This window comes from Phascolarctos cinereus, unplaced genomic scaffold (genome assembly GCF_003287225.1).
Source record: "Phascolarctos cinereus isolate Bilbo 61053 unplaced genomic scaffold, phaCin_HiC Scaffold_2;HRSCAF=192, whole genome shotgun sequence".
Taxonomy (NCBI): domain Eukaryota; kingdom Metazoa; phylum Chordata; class Mammalia; order Diprotodontia; family Phascolarctidae; genus Phascolarctos; species Phascolarctos cinereus.
The window spans coordinates 292,732,971-292,756,915 of NW_027555625.1; the positions used below are offsets into that span (position 1 = coordinate 292,732,971).

The following is a 23,945-nucleotide window of genomic DNA, read 5'->3' on the forward strand; positions in this document are numbered from 1 at the left end:
TTCAGATAAAAGAAAGAAAAAGAGAAACTATATGTACAAAAATATTTATAGCATCTCTTTTTGTAGCTGCAAAGAACCAGAAACTAAAGGATTACCCAACAACTAGGAAATAGCTGAACAAATTATGGTATATGAACGTAGCAGAATACCAACATCATCACAGTCATCATCATCATCATCATCATCATCATCGCAAACATTTATATAACACCTCCTGCGTGCCAGCCACTGTGCTAAGAACTTCAAAATACAAACAAAAACAAAAACAGAAAAACTACAAATACAACTTCATTTATTCCTCCCAACAACCCTGGGAAGAAGGTGTTGCTATTATCTCTAATTTAGTTGAGGAACCCGAGGCAAACAGAACGTAAATGACTTGCTGAAGGTCACACACCTGATGAGTGTCTGAGGCCAAATCTGAACTCGGGTCTTCCTGCCTCCAGGCTCAGTGCCCTAGCCACTGCCCCAGCTCACTGCCCCATAAGAAATGACAGAAGTGATGGTTTCAGAGAAATCTGATGAGACTTAGACGGTCCAATGCAGAGTGAAGCGAGCAGAATCACAATATTTTATAGAAGGACAAAAATATTTTGAAGACGAACAACTCTGAAAAATTCTGATCAGTGCAATGCCCAACCATGATTCCAGAGTACTGATGATGAAGCATGCCGCCTACCTCCTCAGGAGAAAGGACAAACTCTAGTTCCAGAATGAGATGTACATTTTTGGATGTAGCCAATGTGGAAATCAGTTTTGTCTGACTATGCATTATTTGTTAGAAGAGTTTTTCCAATGGGAGGGAGAAAAAATGCCTAACTGGGGGGAAAAGGCGGGGGAGATATTATACTATTCCACATGAGAGATAATGAAAAGGTAATGAAAATATACTCCTGTTCAAAACAATCAAATATTGCCTCTGATACTTATTAGCTGTGTAACCATGAGCAAGTCACTAAACCTCTCTGAACCTCAGTCTCAACATCTTTAAAATGTATAGTACCTACCTCACAGGACTGCTGTAAACTTAAGTGAGTTTTTTTAAATGTGAATTGCTAAATCGACATTGTTTTTTTAAATAGAAAATCATTTATTCCAACTATTTCACACCCTGAACAACATCACTAACCAGGGAGAACCCCAGGGACCAGAGTTTGCTTCCAAAATCTCAAGTTGAAGAACTTCTAAAATCTAATTGAAGTCAAGAAAAAAGGCAAGAATCAACAGCTCTGAGGAAGGCCTGGGCAAAGGTGGGCCTTCTGGCTTATGGGAGCTCCCTGGAGATCTTAGGACCCATCATCAACTTTTCAGGCCCAGACAGACACAGTAATGATGCCAAATGGGTTTGCCTGACTCCAGAATTCAGCTCGGCTTTCAGGAGCCTCACAAAGCCCCATGACAGTGTCTTGGCTGAGCTGTGGGGCAGCTGATGTATGTCCCTACTGCTGGAGGACGCATCCACAGCACACTGATGTGACAGTATATTGAGAGAATGAAGTTTGGGCTTTATCGCCAAGTAGAATACCAAATGTGGGTTTCTATAACAACATGATTCATACCGAATGGGGGCCTGTTGGTTTCTCTGTATGACCTTCTAGACAGTGTTAATAACACATGATTTATGGAAACAGCTGCAGTTTCTGGTAGGCTACATTGATCCTGCCACTTGATGTGCAAAATACAAATTTAAATGCAATGCCCTGTATAGGAAAACTGAGTTTGTCCACGTGGGCATTCTGAGTCCACATTTAATCACAGAAAATTAGAGCTGGAAGGGGCCACAGAGGTCATCTAGTCAGAGATCAGACTGAGAGATTTACAGCTAGAAGGAACTCTCCAACAAAGACTTTCCTGTCCTCCTTCAATGGGCACAACCACAGCTTTCACCCTCATTCCCTGTTCAATTCCCCAAGTACAAGGACAGATGTAGTTTTCTGTTCTCTCTATAAAACAAAGAATTTCTTAAAAATAATATTTTAAAGTAGTTAGTTCTTTGCAGTCCAGTGTTCTCACTGTTCATCTTGCCCTCCTCTGGACCCCACTCCAGCCTGTCAATGCCACATTTTCTTTAAATGCAGAACCTGGACTGAACACAATATTTCAGACATGGTTTGACCAGAAGGACTTTGGGCCCTAGCTGCCTCATCTGCAAAACTGTGATGATAATAATCATAATAATCATAATCATAATAATCATAATTGACATGGAAACAGTATGGCAAATGGAATGTCATATGAATTAGGGTGGTGTTATCATCACAAGCACACAAATATACAAAGTGACATGGAGTAGAATTTAAAGGAGCTATACAATGATGGAATGGTAGGGAGGCCCAGCCCTAGCCCCAGTTCAGGCCTACTGGTCCTTTCCTTTTTCTGGAGCTCATCTCACTCAGGGTGAGTTGGAGCTGCTCTGGACTCCTCTTTCCTCTAAGCTTCCCTCTATACCAGGAGCATATCCTCAGGACAGTCGTTAAATAACTTAACTGTTCACTTGAGAGGCAGAGACCGAGAAGACACTATGGCTTCCCATCATATGTGACAAGGGGGCATTTTCTGTATAGGATGGATCCAGGGCAAATGGTCAAGAACTTAAGAGTTGACTGTCTTTTGGAGTGAAATTGTTTAGGCTCTGAGACAAAGGTGACATTGTATACGTATGTATTTTGGGGAACAGGGATTCCTTTTCCACCACTGCCAGAGTCTCCTAGCTGCTAGGGTCTGTGCCTATGACTAGGGGGCTCTGGCCAGAACATCTTGCTTACAGCATGGAAGTGGATGATGAGAGAATCAGCAAAGTCCAGATACGACAGAAACTGTAGAAACTCTTCCTTTTGCACTTTATACTGTTTCCCCATGCACCCTGAAGATTCCCACCATAAGGCACTATCTTCTTTGGCAGCCAGCTGACAGCACATTTTTATTGTAATGGCCTTTAACTCTGAGCAGTTCAGACGTGAAGTCTGCTGTATCATTTCTCCCTCCATGACACAGTTGCACAGCAATAAACAGAGGCACAGGCTATGCACATGGAATGTGTTCACACAATAACAAAGGCTGAAAGCCCACCCCATGGTGGCTAGTAGCTACAACCCATTTTCAATGCCACATGGACCAGATCCCATTACAGAGTGCTCTGTGGGGCTGCCCAAATGCCTCTGCTGCATTATAATTTCGCTGTGTCAGTCTCGCTTGGGACTTCCGAACCTTCGTGCTGTTTGGAGATTTTGGTTGAGCCATTATTAGTCATCTTTAGCTTGTTTCCTGGGACCAGACAGATGACCTGGAGAACCTCTGAGGTTAATCTTCCACTTATTCCCACTATGGGGACAGTCAAGGACCAGAGGATGGTATTAGGATCATGAGGATGAGAGTAGAGACCTGGCTCTGTTACCGATGTGCAATGACACCTTAAACCAGTCGCGTCACTGCTCTGGGCTTTATTCTTGCCTATAAAATGGAGACAGTAATTCCTGCCTCTCCCTCCCTCTTTAGGGCTGTTATGAGGTTCAATAAGATAATGGAAGTGTAAATGCTTTGGAAATGACTTGCAAAGAACTGGAAACAAAGTAGATTCCCATCAAATGACTAACCAAATTGTGGTACATGAATGTAATGGAATATTACTGTGCTAAAAGAAATGACAAATGTGACGAATATAGAAGCCTTACAGACTAACGCAAAACGAAGTAAGAAGAGCCATGGAAAAAGATATATACAACGACTACGACAATGTAAAAGGAAAGAAAACAAACACCACAATGCAGCAGAAAATGAATGCTGCACAATCACAAAGAATAGGCATGGTCCCGAGGAAGAAAAGACACGAGAAGATATGTCCCCTGACTCCTCTGCAGAAGTGGAGGGTCCACAGGTGTGGATCACTGAAAGATTTTTTCAGTATATTGTTTGGTTTTGCTGATTTTTTTTTCTTTCTTAAAAAAATTCTTTGTTAGAAGCAATGGCTCTCTGCGAGCAGGGAGGAAGAAAATTTAGGTGATGTAATAAGAAATGATATCAATAAAATCTTTTTTAAAAAAGAAAGTGATTCTATGTCCAAAGAAGGGTAGATTTGGAAATATCATGATCCCCAATGAGATCCAATGACCTGATGATGCTACAAGGTATCCTCCTTTAGCTACAGAAAATTTAGGGGACTGCTAAGAGGGTTCCCTTCCCCACAGCCCATCTATAATGGAAAGTGAGGGACACTGCAGTTTTCAATACATTGTGGTCAGTAAGAGTGAGAAATGAACTTAGGGTTAAAACCCCCAGGATCAACATCCATTTCCCCCACCTCTCTGATATTGGGTTCCATTGAAGAAGTATCAACTACTGATTCCACCTTTTACTCAGGCTGATAAGAATGAAAGGGAAGAGCACTTAGACGATGCACAGAATCCAAGGGATCCAAAAAGCCAAAATAGGCTTAGTCTAACAGGCTAAGGTCATTATGAAAGGATGAAAAGTTACATAAGCAAGGAAGTGGGGATAGGGGCAAAGAAGGATGAGAGTTCTCTCTCCAGCTCCCGGCTTTGCCTTTTTAGTCTGGAGGCCAAGATGGATCAGTCCCTTTGTCTATGAAGAGTGTCTGAATCTTTCACAAGCCTTTCCTGCTCCTACTGGGTCCTGGCCAGCCCTGATTTCCAATAAGCAGTTATAATTGCATAAAGACATGCAGAAAGTCTGCAGGAAGAAAACAGAAGAAAGCAGAAAAGCTTCTCAAGCACATGGATGGCAAGGGCTGGAGTGACTTTCCTGTTTTTTGCTAGTATTGTAGAATAAATTATTTATCACACAGGAACAATTTCTAGAGATTGCTCCTTTTCCCCAAATCATGGGGCAGCTTCCCTCCATGAGGTTGAAGTTTCCCACATCCTTCTACTTTCTTCAACAGTCATCAGAATGGTAATCACAATTTTTAACTGGTTAGTAGATGTGCCACTTTTAAGCAAAGCTCAGAACTGAGAGATTAAATGGGGATCTGAGGAAAATACATTGAAGATGTTTTTGAACCTCATCGTAGAATTTAGGGTTAAGGACATAGTGCCCCTGCCACTGGTCTGTCTGTGAACATGGAGAAACTCCAGCTGTAAATGGGGAAATTCTCTACACACCAAGTCAAAGTGCCTATGTGAGGAATTCAGGCCCCAGCAGGAGGTATCTGCTCTTTACCTGAGAGTTTATGTATTAAATGACTCACAGAGGCTGCTGGCACATCCATTAAGTATTTAAAATCAGCAACAGCCTTAGGAGTGAGAGAGTAAATATAAGCAGAATTCATCACTTTAATTGGTTCAAGAAGCTACTGAATCTTGTGCTAACAATTCCTAATGAAGGCAGTAACAATGGTAAAAACAAAACCCAACAAACACCAAAAATCCATCCGGCTAAGGACATGAAGTTTGGCTTCTGCTGACAGTTAATACTGACAGCCCAAGATCATACGGTGAGGTGGGTGGTGGGAACATCAGGATTCCCTTGTCTATGAATTCACTAGGAAGGCCACTGCTGTTTTAGGGTCATGGGATGTTAGAGCCAAGAGGAACTTAGACAGTTGGTATTCTCATCCATCCCAATCACATAAGTCTGTACTACCTTTAAGAACTTCCAAAAGGGTGTTCTACAGCATTTTTAGTAATCTACTTTTAACCACTTATCAGCCACAAAGAGCTTCCTTACACAGAAACCAATTCTGTCTTCTTCCTCCAGCTTCTCCTTCTGTCCTCCATCTGCTCTCTACAAATAGCTGAAGGCTTGTTAGGAATATTTTAGCCTGTTTGTCTCAGGCCAAATCATCCTGGTTCTTTTAACCTTTGAGGAGGGGGAGAGGAAAGGTTTAAGAGCGTGTGTTCGTGATGGGTGAAGAGGAAGATTTGGGGGAATCAAAAAAATACAAGCTCATCATGATGGTCATCTAATAATCAGGATTTTTTTTTTCCTGGGAAAGCCCATTCAGACACTCATACCCATCATGCATGTGTCTTTCCTATTTGTAATTCTCTCCAACCTTGAAACCTACTGAATTAAAGCTAGTTATTATTACACAGTGGGTATGGGAGATAATAGTGGATGCAGGATACATGAACAGCAAAATCTCTGCCTCCCCCTGCCCCCCCCAAAAAAAACCCCGCTATATTGAAATCTTTTATTCTTCAGTGTGTATGCTAGCTCTGAGTATGTCTCTACCTGTTTCATACTTGAAGGCTGAGAACAGTCTTAGTTTGATCCTGGGAATGGACTCAGCACAGTCACATCTACTAGGAGATGATGTAGTAAATGTGTTAGATTTCTTACCAGGGCCTCTGATAAGAGAGGGACATCACTATTTTTTTAATGAAAATAATCTGTGGGAAATCTAACACTTGATTCCTAGGCATGCTATCTGTGAACCTAATCATAGCAGTAGAGCACTGTTTTCCACAGAATACAAAGGAGGCTGAGGCAATGCCAAATGTAGTTCTCCTGTCCTCTTGGGCCATCACAAAACTGGCCTCTCTGTAAGTAGGCACTCATCTTGACAGGCCACCGAAGGGTGGGGGCCAGGGGTACCTGGTTCTCCACTCATTCTGTGTACTTACCACAGGTCTCCATCTTGAATCGTCTTGTCATTTGGGGCTCCAGCATGTCCATAGTGTAAGACGGCTGCATTCTCTCCACTTCAAAAAGGAGAAAATAAGGCTTGTCACCCATAGGAACAGGGGGAAGGGAGGGGAGGGGATTGCCACAGAAAGAGGCTCAGGCATTTCTTAAGTTGGGGCATTCGACAAGTTGATCATTCTGTTGACTGGGCCATACCTAATAATTTCATTTTGGCTAGAAATTTCTTATGCTGTACTTGGATCTACCACGGGCAGATTATTTATAGAAAAGGGGGCTCAGAAAGAGTTGTGCTCTAGGCACTGGTCAAATGTGCTTCTAATAGGTTATAAAAATGCTTTACTAGTGATGTCTCATGTTCTTTCCAATGGAAACTTGCCTCTCCCTGGGATGTGCATAGCTTGAATCCAACGTTTTACAAATGACAACTCTAAGGCACAAGGACTTTCTCTAAACCATGCTATACAAGGGAAAAGGGAGTAAGGCTGGTCAACAGTCCTCCTATAAGTGGACAACAAGGAAAACACTGATCCCAGGGATGTCCAGTTTCCTGACACAATGCAGAGAACAGAGCATTTTGAGGGAGATCATCAGACTCTATTCTGATTCCTGAGAATTTGGCGAAAGAAAACTTCTCTGAGAAGGGAAAGGAAGAAGAGTCCCCAAGGACTGCCTGGTTCTGACTCTGCAAGGAAAAAAAGGAGCAAGAAGCTGCTGGATTGGTTACAGCAACAAGGAACCTGGGGGCTATTCTGTCATGTGAAAGTTCCCCCTAATCATTTATGCCTCTATGAAAAAAAACAAAAAAAGAGAACTTTTAAGTCTGTTGAAAAAAAATCACCTGTGTGTAATATTTATAGCCCCTTTCAGGAGGCTCAGGAATCATAAAAGTAGAAATAATGATTTTTCTCTCTGTCCACCAGAGTAGAAAATTTCCAAGGACTGAGATGTTCAAATGTATTATTCATATACTGAAGGCTTCCACCTCAGCAGAGACCTAACCAGTTACATCCAGGTTGGGCCAGAGGACAGTTGGGCCAAACAGAAATCGCAGCTGTATGCGTTAGCTTACAGCACAAGGCACAGGAAGGGGACAGGCACTGCTGCTTGTGCTCAGATAGTATACCAATGTTTCTTCCCATATAGCTGTAATATTTAAGCAAGGTAGTCAATGCAACCATTGGTGGTGGATGAGAGACTACTCACAATGTTGTCTACAGACACAGAATGAACAAATAGAAGGAGAGGAATGGGAAGGGTCTAGAAAAAGGGTTCTAGTGGCAATGAGGCCACTATGGTCGGGGTCTCCAGGTATTTTCCCTCATCTGTGTTTGCAGATATAACTCCTAGCATTTTTTTAATGTATCTGCAGTTACATTCCTGAGTGCCCTGGAGTCTGGGTACAGTGAACATCATTAAGGATTTGGCTTGTGATGACCCTGTTAGGCCTCTGGCCTTACTGGAATCTTTGCAAATGACATCTTTCTTCACAGCCCCTGGAGGGGCTGGCAAGGCGATGCTCGTAGGTAAACCTTTGGCAGCTCAACAAAGCAACAATGAGCGCTGGGCAGTAGCTTACAACAATACTACTACCCATTGGCTCCTGTTGGCTCTAGCTAGTTTGGCTCCTGCTTGCCATTTCCCCTCATGTTAGCCACCTTGTTTCAAGTCTGCCAGCTCCAATCCCTTCGTGGCCACAGCTCCAACTTAAACTCTTAGGAGTGAGTCCTGCTCTGTCCCCAGGATCTGCTGTCTGCCATCCGGGTCCCACCTGTTTTCATCAGCCTCTGAGGATCGTCAGTGTCTCTTTAGCACCACCTGCTGGCCAACATCCACCTAACAGTGAGACTTGGCTAGAGAGAGAGGATGCTACACGTGGCCGGATGGATAGGGCTCTACACGTAATTCAGGGGACTACATAGTCACTTAGTGTTTGTTATGTGTGCATGTCTTATCTGCTCAACTATATTCTAAGCTCCGTAAGGAAAGAGATTATGTCGCTTCTGTCTTATCCCTATCCCTATCCCTCACTGGACAGAACACATAACAGGTGATCAGGAGATATACTTCCAGGGCTGATTGACTCATTACCCCCAACTTCTCATTAAGGCACTTTGGAGATGTTTCTTCATCATAAACTTTGAGGCTCTAACGTTATTCAAAGAAACGCTTGAGCCTACTATTTAAGGGTTTGGTTCTAACATTTTTCTCCCTTTTCACTAAGTCTTCACAGTGATCACTATTCATTACTCAATGAAATGATTCCAACTTTTCTTTCTTTCTTTTTTTTGTGAGGCAATTGGGGTTAAGTGACCTGCCCAGGGTCACATACCAACTTTTCTTTGAGAACTGTCTCTCCCTATTCCCCACCCCCACCCCCACCTCTCAAGCCTGGCCCAATGCCCAAAGCTGGAGAAATATAGCTCTTATTGCCTATCTGAAATCCCAGTAGCCAAGAATGGGGGTAATTCTGCTTTTCATCTCATATTGAGATGAATTTTTCAATTAATTTTTCAAACTAACATGATTGATTTTCTTATTCCAAAAATTGGGCAAAAGTAGGCAAGAGAGCCAGCATGTACAGTAGACTTGACATGCTTGATGCCTCTTTTGGAGCAACAAGGAAATGTGAGTAGCTTCTGTCTCTCCCTGCAGCATGGTTATGAATGAGGTTTCCTGATGCAGACATGCACCATCACCCCACGAGAAGGCTCTACGGATAACCTCAGGCATCAGTCTCAGTACCCAGCATCTAACCTGACAGGTATGATTTGTTGTGGGGGTGGGGGCAAGAACTAGGAGGGAGGCTGTTGTTTCCTAGTGAAGGAAAGGATAAAGAAGAGCTGCACCAAAAAAAGACTCATAAGTGAAGGAAAAATATCCATCTTCTGACATATGGAAACATTTTTATTCTCAGCAGCAAGGCAAGCAGGGGCACAGGGGAGCTGCACCAGAAAAAGAAAAAAAAAAACAAAACAAAACACCTCGGGAGTTGGGGGCCTTGATCTTCACTTCTGAAACACCTCGACCTACTCAGTGACCTATTTTTGGTCTCCACATGTCATTCTGTCTTCCCTATTGTTATTCCCTAGGTCTATGAAACATCTAGGTAAAGGATGGGAAGAAGCTTCAGGTTTTCCTGGAGTGTATCTTGCTGTCCCTCCCCCTTCCATGTCCACTTGTTCTGTCAGAGCTCTCTCTGTTCTGGTCAGGCATATGGAATTACTGACTGGCATCTGCCCACCCAACCCTAGAGATGCCAGTCTGAGATGAAACCTGCTTTCTCTAGCCAGCTGGTTTGGACACTGCTCAGACAGGAGCTTCCCTCTGGGGCCAAGGGAAACCCACAGGCTGCTCAGATATGAAGACGAAGAGAACAAGGCATTGTTCTGCCTTTGAGAGGCGTCAGCCCTTCGTTTTCTGGTAATGAGGGTTTGAAAGGAGAGAATAAGGTCTAAATAAAATCTATAGATAATCCTAAACCTCATTGTAATCAAACCTGCCTTGTTAATAAAGGCTAAAATGGACTAAATTGAGTCTCATTCCCTCATTCTGCCCCTGTGCCTCCTCTAATGAGAGGCTAACATACAGGAAGGGGTCAAAAAGCAGGGAATAGAATGAAACACAAAAGACTGGAAAACCCCCTCAGATAATTGGCCCCAGGATAAGTAAGAGTTCATTCTAGTGGTGATTCCCCTAAAGACAACCCTAAAGGACGCTGTACTGGCCAAGGCTGGTCCTGCTATGGTAGTATTCTGTACTCCAGAGGTTGTGGGCAGGGCTCTGCGTGATAGGGTGGAAAGGGAGGGAAATTTTATGTGTAGGGACTGAGGAGTGGGGGAATCATTACGGCCTTTGGACGCTTCTGGGGGTCTGAAGACTTTTTTCAGTTTATCTTCTTTCCTTTAAGCTCTTTTTAAAAATGAGACAGAAATGATATGAAACATACATTAAGAATTTTTTGGAGCCCCTATTACACTAGTGCCATGGTGCCCAAGCAACACTGCTGAATAATGGAAACGGCATCCAGGTGACATGCATTATACAATTTTACAAGCAACTTATGCTTGTAAAATGTAATTGCTTACAAATCATGCTGTTACAGAATGGGCGTCAGTAATGAGCAGCTTGTACAAATGCTCTTGATTTCTGTTCAGAAAATAGGTGCATGTGTATTTCCATGTGTGTGACTGAGTGCGCACACTGTTTATAGGCATGATTGTATTTTCATGTATGTACATGTATATGTGACTATGGTTAAGTGTTCATGCATGACTGAGAAAACATATGTGCATATGTGAATACACAGTGTGTGCTGCATATATATATTTGTGTGGGATACATGTGATGGAATATGTGTTGTATGAATGTTTGTGGCCACATATGTGCCTGAGCGTATATGTGGTTCGTTACTGCATGTTCTTAAGTGCACATCTGTACTACGCATGTGTCAGTCAAGCATTTATTAAGCACCTACCATGTGCCAGGCTCTAGGTGCTGGGGATACAAAGAAAGGCAAAAAACACCCCCTCCTCTCAAGGAATTCACAGTCTGATGGAGAAAACATACAAGGATGTACAAATGCAACATAGAATAAATTGAGGGATAATCTCAGAAGATACAATGTAGACACATACACACATACACACACACGTGCGCGTGCGCGCACCACTACGCAGCCTCGAGCTGTGGCCAGGGGATCACCTAAGACAGGGCTGTCCAAAGCAGATGCCTCAGGTCTGAAATAGGCCAGAAGTCTCAGCTCCATGGGTATGTGGGCTGACTGGGCATATCTCCTTCAAAGGCCTTGGTTCCATCCTGTAGCATAGGGCAGGGACTGCTTGAGGAGTAGGGGAGAAATAGCATTTCTCCCCCTAACTGGCGGAGGGGGGAGGGGAGGAATTAGGCCTAAGCAAGACTCATGGGCATAGTCTACAGGTGGGGCAGAGACTATACAATCTCTACTCCTTCCTCCTCCTCCCACTGTCCAGCTCTCTTTGGTCAGTGGACAGTCTGAGCTGAATGTATGTATATAAACGAGGCTAAATGTTAATTATTGGGGGAAAGATTTCATGCTTTTCTGGGCACTGGCCTCTGCCCTGGGTTTCTCTGTGGAGCCCTGAAGTGATGGGGCACGAATGGGCATGGCTCTGTATCTTTCTCCATCTCTCTCCTGCGTCATCTTTCACTACAATTCTTTCTAGCAACCACTCCATTGCTAACCAGCAGCTGCCCAGCCTGGCATACCAGGAGAGATGCTGCTCTCCTCCCTGTTCCCGGCCAGGGTCCCAACCCCATCCTCTATCCCAAGATCCCAGAGCAGAACCAGTTTCCGTGACAGCTCCCCTCCTCACAGCACTAACTGCCACAGCCCAGAATTAACTAGTAGTGACACTCGTTAGGTGCTATTATCCAGGAGGGGAGCATGGCAGAAACAGAAGGATAGCTGCTGTGCCAGCCACAATTGGAGGCTCAGGGGCCTCTTCCTCCACAAAGACTTTCCTGATGCCCTTAGCTGAAAGAAAGCTCTTGATTCTCAAATTTTCCTAGACCACTTCATTTCACATTCTACTCTGTATCATATCTGTCTGTATAATGCCATTTTTACCAGATTAGACTCTAAGCTCTTTCAATGCCAGTCATTTTTCAGCTGGATTCCCAGCACCCAGCTGAAGGTCTTGGACATGGTAAGTACTTAGTAAACATCTGTCAAATTAAATTAAATTCTGCTCTGGAGGCTGAAGAGGCTGTGCCCTAATACTATTGATTCCCAATGCTGCCCCTGTCTGCCTGTGGTGGCACTGGGCAAATAAGGCTGGTGCAGCTTTGAGAATGCCCATAAACATACGTATTATTGTTCAGTGCAAACATCGGGTAGACAAGCTCTAACTTAACAGCCCAGGACAGATGTCAACACAGTTTTTTCTTCCTCTCCAATAATACAATTTGCCAAATAAACAGACAATAAAATAAAACCCTCAAAATCATGTGCCATGTTCCACTGTTACATATAGCCCCAATCAACTAAGGGTCAGGGGCAGCAGGATTTGGAATGCAGAGAGCTGGACTCTGTGTGGGGGGCACACAGTGAACAATGTCTCAAACTCTCTTTGGTCCCTGTGAATAGGGACCTTCCTGAAGGCCAAATACAGGTCATACTAACCTAAAGCATGACCCATGGACAGGGCAAGGGAAACTACTTTTCAAGAGCTAGACTTTATTCTTACCTGCCACAGATGCACGTGTACGAGCTATGGCGCATCCCACCACGGGAATAGCAGTAGTGTTCAAACAGGCTGCATTTGGGGAAGAAAAAAGGTTATTAGCTTTTAATCCCACAAAACCAATCAGCCCTGAAAACAGCCACGACAAAGTCTTGTCCTGCCCAGCATGGTCCACACGCCTCCTGCTCGCTAGCTCTGGTCCCATGGGCCTGAAATCCCACCCACCCACTCAATCACCCAGCCACACACACACAAGAGCCTGAATCAGATCATACAACATCTTAGGAAAATTTGCCAGGAAATGTTGCCACAGCCCAGAGCTCCCCCTCACTCCTGATGCCCTCAATGTCAGATCTGTAAAAACCCCCAGACACTCCTGGTGCCGTTGGCAATACAAAGGAGTAAGAGCTGCTCGAAACCATCCCCGCTAGTATTTTCTGGAAAGGGGCCAGAGCATCCACTCCTTTCCTCCAGAGATGCTGCCAGCCCCTGCAGCAGCTTCCTGCTGGAGGAGCTGTTTCGCCTCAGAAGTCCTTGGATCATCTATTTCTATCTTTCCAAACCTGCACCATCAAAGCCGTTGCAGGAGCTTTACAGGCAGATGCCCATAAAATCCAATTAATGCTGGATTAGGGGCTTTCAGAGCCAGGCCCAGAGGGGATCTCTTTCTTCATTGGAAAATACAGTCTTTGGCAACCAATTCTCTTTAAATACTAAAAAATTTTAGAAAACTTATTGTTTAATATTTAAAATGCATTTTTTACTAACCGAGTGACTGTCATACCTATTAAAGTTTACAAGTATCATGATTTTGTCCTCTGGTTATACCAGGCCAGAGATGGGAATGTACATCTTTCAAAGGCCATCTGAGAAATTACTTAACAATAAAACAACAAGCAGTAACAAACATTTTTTTGGTGCTCCAAATAACACAGTGATTCACTCCTGTCAGACCTGTTAATAGCAGGCCCTACTTATTACCAAACAAAGGGAGGGGACACCAGGGCTTTCTAGAGAATGAGGAGCAAACTGAGAAGGCTTTTCTTTTCTCTGACACCTTTCACACTCACTTCTCTGCCTGAGACCAGCAGCAGCTGCCTTCTGGGTAAAGGGTCTAGGACCATGTGAACAAGAATAAGCCTATTTTTTTTTCTTCTGTTGTGTTTTGTTTCCTCTTTCCGATGGTTCCTCCTATTGGTTCTAATTCTTACCTACAACATCACTAATGTGAAAATATGTTTAACAGGAATATATACATATAGCCTATATCAGATTGTGCCCTGTCTTGGGGAGGGAGGGGGAGAAAAATTTTAAACTCAAAAGCTTATGGAAGTGATTGTTGATAATTCAAAATAAATTAATTAAAAATTTTTTAAAAAAAGAATAAGCCTATCAAAGAAGAATAAGCCTATCTCAATCTATAAAGGAGGTGGCTCATGGCAGAAAGAAAAAGGAGACAGGAGAGGCAGAGGGGAGAGACGGAGAGAGAAAAGGAGAGAGAGTCAAACAGAGAGAGAGAGAGAGAGAGAGAGAGAGAGAGAGAGAGAGAGAGAGAGAGAAAGAGAAGGAAGGAAAGAGAGAGGGAAAGGAGTGGGGGAAGAGAAAGACAGAGAAGGGGAGGAGGGGGAGGTTCTTTCTTTAGAAGGCAGGTGACAGTTTAGAAAGATCCTCTAGGCCCTCTGTCCTTCCTATCTCTATCTTTTTAAAGTACAAGCAAACATGCAGCTTAATCATGATTTTATGGAAGAATTTATTGAACTGGTAATGAACATCCTTGCCGTTGCTTTAAAAAATATATTTTATTGATTTTTTTTAACACTGCTATTACTTCTCAATGATTCTTCTGTCAATGAACTTTGCCCTTTTAAGAAGTATAGTTAAGCAAAACAAATCAACCCACTGACCCTGTCTGAGAGTCTATACCTCATTCTGCATCCCCTCTCTGATAAGAGGTGGGAGGCATATTTTACTTTCAGTGCTTTGAAGTCACAATTCTGTCCTTAGTTTTCAACAAGATGCTGAGAAGGGAATTAGGGGATAAACAAGACAGTCTCCCAGAGGCTGGGCTTAGGTCAAGGCCTTTTGCTCCCTCTCTAGAAAAGAACAAACAGAATGAGTTCTACCCTAGGTCCTTGGAAAAGCTTTCCATGAAATAGTATTAATAACCTATTTTGTGCCTAACTCTGAACTAGGTGCTGAGGGAGATGTTAAAGAAAATTAAGGCACTGTTCTCCCTATTCTCAGGGAGGCTCATAGTTTAGCTTGAGAGACAAGATGACTAGATCCTGCACGCTTCCTATTCATCCCACAGAATCATAGAATTTTTGAGTTGGAAACAGCCATCTGGTCCAATCCATATCTAGGAAAGAATCCCCAGGATAGCAAGGTAGGCAAGTGGTCAGTCGAATACCAAACAAGCAATTATCAAGGAGCTCCTATGGGCCAGGGACCGTGCAGAGATAAAAATGAAACAAGCCCTGCCTTCAAGAAGCTTACATTCTATTAGGGGAGACCGCCAATACATATATAAGCACATACAGACTACAAGCTCATTAAATACAAGGTTGTTAGAGATGAAGGCATTAGCAATCAGGAAGAATCAGGAAAGGCTTCCCATCTCCATCTCTCAGAATTTTTATGTTCCCTCAAAGTTCAGCTCAGTTGTCTCCTTCTTTGTGAAGTCTTCCTCACCTCAATATTTATCAATGTACTTTCTGTATCTTCCCAATAGAATATTAACTTGTGGGCAGGAGCGGTTTCTTTTTTATCTTCATACCCCCAGCACTCGACACAGTAACTTGTAAATGGCTGGTGCTTAATAAATGTTTATTCAATTGAACCAAAGCCTTTTGGATGCTGAAGGGACCAGTCTTAAGAAGCAGCCACACAGGCTGGGAGATTAAGCACCGAAGATAACATATACATGTGAAAAAGTTACAATACTAGGCACATTTGAGGTGAAGTGCCATGATAAGGGGCAATGATAGTTCCAAAGGAGTTCTCTTAAGCAGCTAGGTGACTCAGTGGATATAGCACTGGGCCTGAAGACAGGAAGACCTGAGTTCAAATTCAACCTCAGACACTTACTACCTATGTGACCTTAGGTAAGGCACTTAACCTCTGTCTGTCTCAGTTTCCACAACTGGAAAGTGGGGATAACAACACCCCCTACCTTCCAAGGCTGTTGTGAAGATCAAATAAGACAACATTAGTAGAGTGCTTAGCATTGTGCCTGGCACATAGCAGGCATTATATAAATGCTTATTGCTTTCCCCTTCCCCCTTTCTTTCTCTGAAAGGAAGAACAACACTGCTGGTGCCCCCAAAGCAGGAAAATGCAGTGCGCTCTGCAAGTCTTTCCACCATAACTCTGAAGAGCCATTTGGGATGAAGTTCCAGTGTGGACTGCCATTCTGTGCCCTTCATAGAAGCTGAGATGGTGGGGGCTTGGAGCAGGCCAATACATGCTAGAGCAGAATCTCCATTCTGGGGGCACAAAAACACACTTGATTGATCTGAGTGATCCCCAACTCTTTCTGTTCCTGAATCTCTTGCAGAATGCTGCAGGTCAAAAACACTCAGGCTCTTCTGGGAGAAACCAATAACCTAGAGTGGGTCTCTAGAGCTGCAGAAGGGAATAACAGCATGCTGATTCATTCATACTCATTTGTCCCTTCTGACGGGGATGGGTCTGGATTACTTGGGATAGGACATATGAGCATGAAGAGTCAAGAGAGGGCTAGCCTCCAAGAGATCTCTCCCAAACCCTCACTGCTACTCACTGTCTAGCATTTTCTTGATAACTGGTAAGCTAGTTCAATGGGGAAAACCAGTGGCCCAGCAACTCTCAGCTCAGCTTGGCCATGAGCATAAAGCGTTGAAGTCTCCACATCTCATCTTCCTGAAAGGCTGCAGCCTCCCTCCCTCAGCCCAGAGTACTTATAAGGCATGACTAATATAAGTGACTGCAGCAGTTTTCAAAATAGAAAACGCGACGTACATGCTAAATAATCACAGTAATCGGCAAATCCTAGGTCTGTTTTTAGAAAATGTCTGTACGGAGGAGTTTAATCTTTCAGGCACTGTAAACACAAATTATGTATAATTATTATGATTATATATTACATAGTTATTATGCAGGAATGGTTATACTATATTCGAATGGCTTTCAGACTTGCTTTATAAACCCCAGCTTGATAATTAGGTGTCTGTGAGTAAAATATTTCATGGCTAGAGACTGGCAACAAAGGATTTAGCTAGCCATCTATGGTGGCTGGAGAAAACAGAAAGAGAGAAACAGGGAAATCTGGCCTTCTCCCTCCCCTCCCCCGCTGATTACATATTCGAGGCTAATGCACCAGATCTTCCAGCCAGGAAGTAGCCACTGTCCGTTCTCCCCCTCCTCTCAGTCCCCAGCAGTAATACAAATGCTGTATACTCAGACAAGAAAAACAAAAACAAAACCAATACGACCAAAGTGGTCTGGCCCTTTTTTAAGGAAAGCTCCACAAATCAATTCTGTCACCAAGGCCGTTGAGGGCGGGGGTGGGGGAGCATTTCCCAGATGGAGATAGAGAAGAAATCCTGTGTTCTTTATATATAGTAAACCCTTAGTTAATTGATTCTATAATTCAGTTTAACAAACGTTTACTGAATTCTAGGACTCAAGTAGCTAGGACCCAAAATTAACTAGAATTCCCACTGCTCTTCATTTTTAAAAAGAGGGAGCCAGCAGATAGGAAATCTTTTTAAAAAAACAAACAAGAATCCAAACTTTGCCCTATTAAGTCTCTCCATATTAAGACCCATCACACACTGGGTGTGAACAGGTATTTTAAGGTCCTTTGTGTTCCTCAAAAACCAGAGAAATGTTCCTTGTACTCTGGGAGCTAAGGCAAAAAAACAGTCCCAGATGGTTTCAACAAAGCCTGACTCAGTGTTGTAGTGGACAGAGCAGCAGACTTGCCATCAGGAAGACCGAAGCTTGAATCCATCACCAGACACTTAGGAGCTCTATAGCCTTGGCTGGGCAAATCGGCTTCGATTTCCTCATCTATAAAATGCGAATGATAACAGCACCTACACAACAGGATTGTTGTAAGGATAAATACTCTATAAAAGTTAGCTTTGCCGGTGGTGTTGTTTAAAAACAAGTTCCTAGTTAGCCCTCTAGTTAGACTAGAAAAATCCAGTTAAATAAGAATGTGGCCAATCCAAGGTATTTTGGCTAATCAAGATATGACTGGATTCTGAGGCATCCCTGGGAAAAGGAGACAACTTAATTTCTTAATCAAGAGTGACAGACTTCTTAAATGACATGAAACATGACTAGTGTAGTGATTAACATAAGTGCATATTAATGAGTGATGATTATTAAGAAGGGGAAGCCAGGCTGAGAAGGAAGCCCCTCACAATGGAGCTTTGGAGTGAATTTGGTTTTCTCTTCCTCACAAAAAAGGAGTAAGAAAGAACCAGGCTTTCCTCTGAGGTACAATCACTCTGCAGAGATAACTGGTATACTGCACCATAGTTTCTTTCTCATTTTTCATTGTATTTTTAAAGTAATTTTCATTAAAAGTCAGTTTACAGGTGCATTAAGCAAATGAAAGACTCCATCTTCACCTACAATTTGTACCCTCACGCTAGATTCATTTTATTGACTATGTTGACAATTTCATATTCCCTTAAAGCAAGAGCTGAAACTACTTGGTGGCGCAATTCATGCTGAAAGTTCAATCTGTACTTAAAATGCCTGAATTTACTGAAAATTTAACTGCAGGTTCTAATTTTAATTTAAATCTCTTTTCCAATGGTGGGGAGATGGGGAGAGAGTGTCTCTGTGAAAGAAACTGCCACCACTATTAACAGTATCCTTTTTCTTTCACTCCAAAACACCAGTGAGTCTGGATTCAACCACGGGAAAGGGACACGAAGCTACAGTCTGTGTCTGAAGAAGGTTCTGCTGGTATAAAAATCAAAGTGAGGTGGAAGCAACTTTCAGGGTGGCTTCAAACCATTTCCCATAGATTTCTCCTGCTGAAAACCCCCAATCATTGTCACCTATGCAGAAACCTGTTTCTACAGCCTTTCCTTAAGATTTCTCATCCAGTGATCAGAGAAAGATCTATGAGCTGAGGAAGGGGGAGCCAGCATACATTGTTAGGGGCTGTCAGAATCACTCTCCTGACTGCTGCCCTTGGGTCAGGGGGCCTTCATCAACAATCCCATTTTGGTAGCTCCTCCACTATGACCAGATTCACTGCAGCCCACAAAACTTTTGACAAATTTACCTTTCAAATTATAAATGCAGACACACATGCACTCAGTCTGCTTATTCAATGTGGAAATCCCTGATAGACAGGAACTACATCTTTCTGGATTAATAAAGATTACATTCCCAACACAGCATCACAGATGCCCTCCCTCCTTTAAGCAGGGGTGGGGAAGGGGATGTTAAGATCAGGCACCTGAGCACAGAGATCAAAAAAGTCACAGAACCATGGACAGTCAGAGCTGGAAGGAACCTGATAGATCCAGGAAGGAGCTCAAACCCTCCTGCCCCCACACTGCACAGAGGATAAAATGAACGGCCAGAAAAGGGAAGTACTATACTCGTGGTAATTAGTAAGTCTGGATGACAACTATACCCTTTCTGCAAAGACTCATTTTTTGGGTGGTGAGCCAAACTACACGAAGTTGTACTTAATTGCTTTTTAAAACATGTTTTACCCTACATGGAAGAAGAATGTAAGAAATATTGCACAGGTTCTCATTTTCCTACCTTTTAAAGAAACCTCTATTTCAGACACTGTCAGAGAGAAGATAATGCAATTGCCTTGTTTCTCTGGCACATACAATTGAGGTGTTCTTCATCCCTTGGCAAGTGGACATTAAGAAAGCTCCACAGATCCAGTTTCCGTCCCTGGGACTTGCTGCTTTCCTTAAGTGGACAATGGCTGGGAGAAGACTCTCTCTCAGACCCTCTGCCCCCTACCTTTTGAGGATAAGAACAGATTTATGTGGATCCATTTTCACCAAACTGATGGGAAGGAAAAGAGGCTTTGTGAGGAAGAGAGCAGGGACTTAGCCTGACGTTTCTGCAGAAATCCCTGTGAAGGTTTTTACGAGGCACTCTCCCTGAACCAAAGACGACTTAGATTTTCTTTGGGAATCCAATTAGGCTAACATACGGTCACTACAAAGCAAAAGCCAGGCCTGAGCACAGTTCTTAGCAGTCAGTCAATAAGCATTTATTAAGTGCCTACTATGTGCCAGGCACTGTGCTGAGCAATAGGGATACAAAAAGAGGTAAAAGATAGTCCCTGCCCTCAAAGAGCTCCCACTCTTAACAGGGGAGACAACAAGCAAATAAGTATGCACAAATAAGCTTTCTTTCTCTTTCATTAGGCATCCTAGCTATCTAGTTTAGCCCTCCATGAATTTACACTAACCCTATACCTGGACTTACTATATCTCTGAGAAGATACTACATGTGGGGGCAGCTAGGTGGCACAGTGGATAGAGTACCGGCCCTGGAGTCAGGAGGACCTGAGTTCAAATTTGGCCTCAGACACAGAACACTCACTAGCTGTGTGACTCTGGGCAAGTCATTTAACCCCAATTGCCTCACAAAAAAAAAAAAAAAGACTACACGTACGTATAACGATGCGTGTTTATAACTCAGAAGAATCTGACCTGGAAGAACAGAGAGTTGACTGTTTAGCTTGTTTTAACCATTGGCAAACTAATCATCTAATAAAGCAGTCCTCACGTTACAAACCAACCTGCCCTAGTCCTTGAAATGTTGTTCTTCAGTGCCATAACTAGGGCAGGGTGACAAGGACTTTACCCTACGGTGCTGACATATACAACATAGTCTAACCCCTTGCCTTCTCCCTCCGCCACAGCAGTTCTTTAGTCCACTAGCTCATGCCTCAGCCCCACACAGCCTTGCAGATGTGTCTGTTGTTCCTTTGACAGACCCACACCTTATGGTACTGCCACCAGTGCTCTGTTCCTCTCCAAGGGCTTGACTTACCCTACTGTCATTTCTCTTCTCCCTGTTTCTTCCTGAGGAGGGGGAACATTGTAGCCTATGTCATGGACTGAATTCTCTAGAGGACAGGGTACCCTTTTCCCCATGATTGGGAAAATGCTGTATTGGGGCCATGGTGTACTGCTGCCAGCCCTGGAGCCCTGTGCCACACACTGACCAAGAGACCCAGGCTCAATGGTGAAGTCAGTGTGCACCAGCTCTGCTGAGGTCCTGAAGCCTTTCCAAATTCTCTGTGAGGTTCCCTATTTCCTCTGCCACCCCCGATTCAACTGAACTGATCCTGAGTATCAGAATTCCTAGTTAAGGCTCTGCTCCATTTGAGCTTACGAACTTAGTCAAGAAACATTTATTAAGTGTCTACTATGTGCCAGGTTCTGTGCTAAGTGCTAGGGATACAAATACAAATAAAAACAAAGATGGTCCCTGCCCTCAAGGAGCTTATAATCTAATGGGAGAAGACTACAAAAAAAGGAAGCTAAAAAGGGGGCAGGGGAAGGCATGATGGGAGAGAGATGAGGGGAGTTGCAAAGAAGTCCAAAAGCCAGGTGGCTGATGGGGAATGGGGACAGGACCAGAATCTCATATAGGAACCTCTCTTTCCTCTACTAGAGAAATAATGAATGACAGAGTAACGCAAATTACTACGAATAAGACCACATAAAATAAAATCATGACACATTCCTGGAAGATATGTAAGAAGACTGAAATGTTCATCATTTCTATCACCATTTTATATACTAGAAAAAAGGAAGATTTAGAGAAAAATGATTTGCCCAAGGCCAAAGGCAGAGGCAAAGCCATGACAACAAGCCAAGTTCTCCTGACAACCTAGGATACAAAATTAGTGCCCAATGAATGCATATGGATTTACTGGGTGCTCTGTTCCATGACAGAACAGGTAAATTACCTGGTAAGCTCTTCTGAAGAACTTTGCACAATAATGAAATGCAACCTAAAGTAAAGCCAACCTTTATGCATCTGTTAACTAGGCTCAAAGATAGTTTGGATAGCCAACATCCATGGGCAATCCAGAAAACATGGTCTGCCCATCCCTTTCTCCACTGAACTTCTAACTGCAGTTTAACTCTTTGCTCCCGTCCCTGTTTACCCTTTGATAGAGGTAGCAGTGAGCAGGGAAATGGCAAAAATACAGGTAGCCTATACCCACTCGATAGCCTCTAAAGAACTGAAAATGGAATTAGGCAGAGCCCCAGACCAACAAAAAAACCCAACCCTGATGTTAGAACAATAGAGAAGGTAGTGCAACTGCACTGCTGAAGAGAGAAGGGAGTAGCTATATGTCTCTGAGGAAGGTACAAGCATCCCTTATACACAGAAACAGGGCTTCCTCTCCTGGTGTTGACCTCAGACCCCACAACTCTGTCACTGGATAGGAAGTGAGTACAAGGGAGAATAGAAAAGAAATAAGACAGAACTGTTTTCCAATGAGATAGTACGGTCTCAGTGGTCTGAGTTTAAAGGGATCTCTTACTTTGTATGAACACCTCTATTATGCTAAAATATTTCCCTACCACCAGAAAGGTAACTAGGGGCATATCTTGTGGGTTCAAAATTGTACTCAAAAGTTGCTTGAGGGTCCTGGAGTAGAGAGCATCAATAGGGAACTGATTTGTGATGACCCAGCGCCCCCAGGCTCAGTATGCATGCCTGCGCTGACATTCTGAGGCTCTTCTCATCACATAAGGGTATGCCCATTACACAGATGAGAAGACTGGTCAACTGGAGGACTTCTTGAAAAAATAAGACATTAATGTCAGCAGTTCTTTAAGTAGTTCTTCAAAAGTCAAAAGAAATGCAAAGTTGGCAGATGTCGCTGTTGCCTTGCCTAGCTCTTTGTCAGATATCCACTTCTCCAACATACACAGCCATAATTTACTGGAACTAATGTCCTGACACAGAATTCTCTATATCCAGGAATAAATGAGGATTTTTTAGTAACCTGGGAAAAACTTCAGAGTAATGAAGGGCATAAGATTAACTTGTGAGAAGGGTGGGTGATAGTTTATCTATTAGAACTCAGATAATGATGACAGGTAGGTTGCAGGTAGAATGTGTGTGTGTGTGTGTGTGTGTGTGTGTGTGTGTGTGTGTGTGTGTGTGTGTGTGTGTGTCTGAGTGCACATGCGTGCACATAAGAGTTTAATGAGGATCCACCAAATAGAGATTCATGGTAAGGAGTTCCAAATGAAAAGAGTCAGTGAGAAATGGTTTGTTCATACTTTGGCCAAGAGAGGCAGGGGGAAAAGGGTGGGGCAGAATCAGAGTCTCGTAAGATTGGGTGTAGATGAGGAAGGAACTGGCCCAATTCCCAGAATAACTTGGGGGAAGCTGGGGCTCTAAGTAGTAGAAGATCAAAACAAATGGTTTCAGGTAAAATTATAACTGTGGATGTTGTCCTAGCATGGCCTCCTATACCCTATATATCGTATATACTGCCATTGGTTGAGATTAGCACTGAGAAACTGCTTCTTACTACTGTGAACTGCTAATTTTTCGAAAATCTTATCTCAAGGTTGGTTCATACCTGCCTAATAATAATATAGTTGATATGCATAGTGCTTCAAGCTAGCATAGTGTTTCACATGCATTACCTCATTTAAGTCTGAAGGTTAAGCCTGAGAAGTAATGGTTTAGGGTAGAAGGTATGTGGGCATATTCACAGACATGAATTTACATTGTGGCACATAGGAGAAATTTCAGAAATGGTCTCTTCTTTGCTCTTCTGTGTTCTGACAACCCTTTGCCAGGGATTTCCTGTAGTAGTCACCACCCACCTTCTAGAGGAACTGCCTAGACCAGAGCATACTGAGAGCATTGATGAGGAAGAGGAACACCATGGGGCAGATGGACATTCTGGCTGGGAGGTAGAAGGTATTTAGAATCAATCAGCAGGCTCAGTCAGACTGTGGATTTTAACTGATTCCAGACTATTTCCCATAGGAATGATAGAGCCTGGATTCCCACAGCTTCAGGGGTAGGGGCTGCTTGGAAAAAAAAAAAAGTCAAAATGTGCATGACCAAAAAATCAGGGTTTAGCAGCTCTAT

The 23,945-nt window shown here is 43.2% G+C and overlaps 1 protein-coding gene across 1 annotated transcript in view; it reads right to left on the minus strand.

Annotated features, from left to right (window-relative positions):
• Positions 1-23,945, minus strand: part of PEPD (peptidase D) — a 257,325-nt gene that overhangs the window by 59,655 nt on the left and 173,725 nt on the right. The window contains exons 10-11 of the mRNA XM_020985026.2: positions 12,828-12,896; positions 6,582-6,659 (exon numbers count right to left, since the gene is read on the minus strand). Of these exons, the coding sequence (XP_020840685.1) occupies positions 6,582-6,659; positions 12,828-12,896 (147 nt within the window). The remainder of the gene's footprint in view (positions 1-6,581; positions 6,660-12,827; positions 12,897-23,945) is intronic.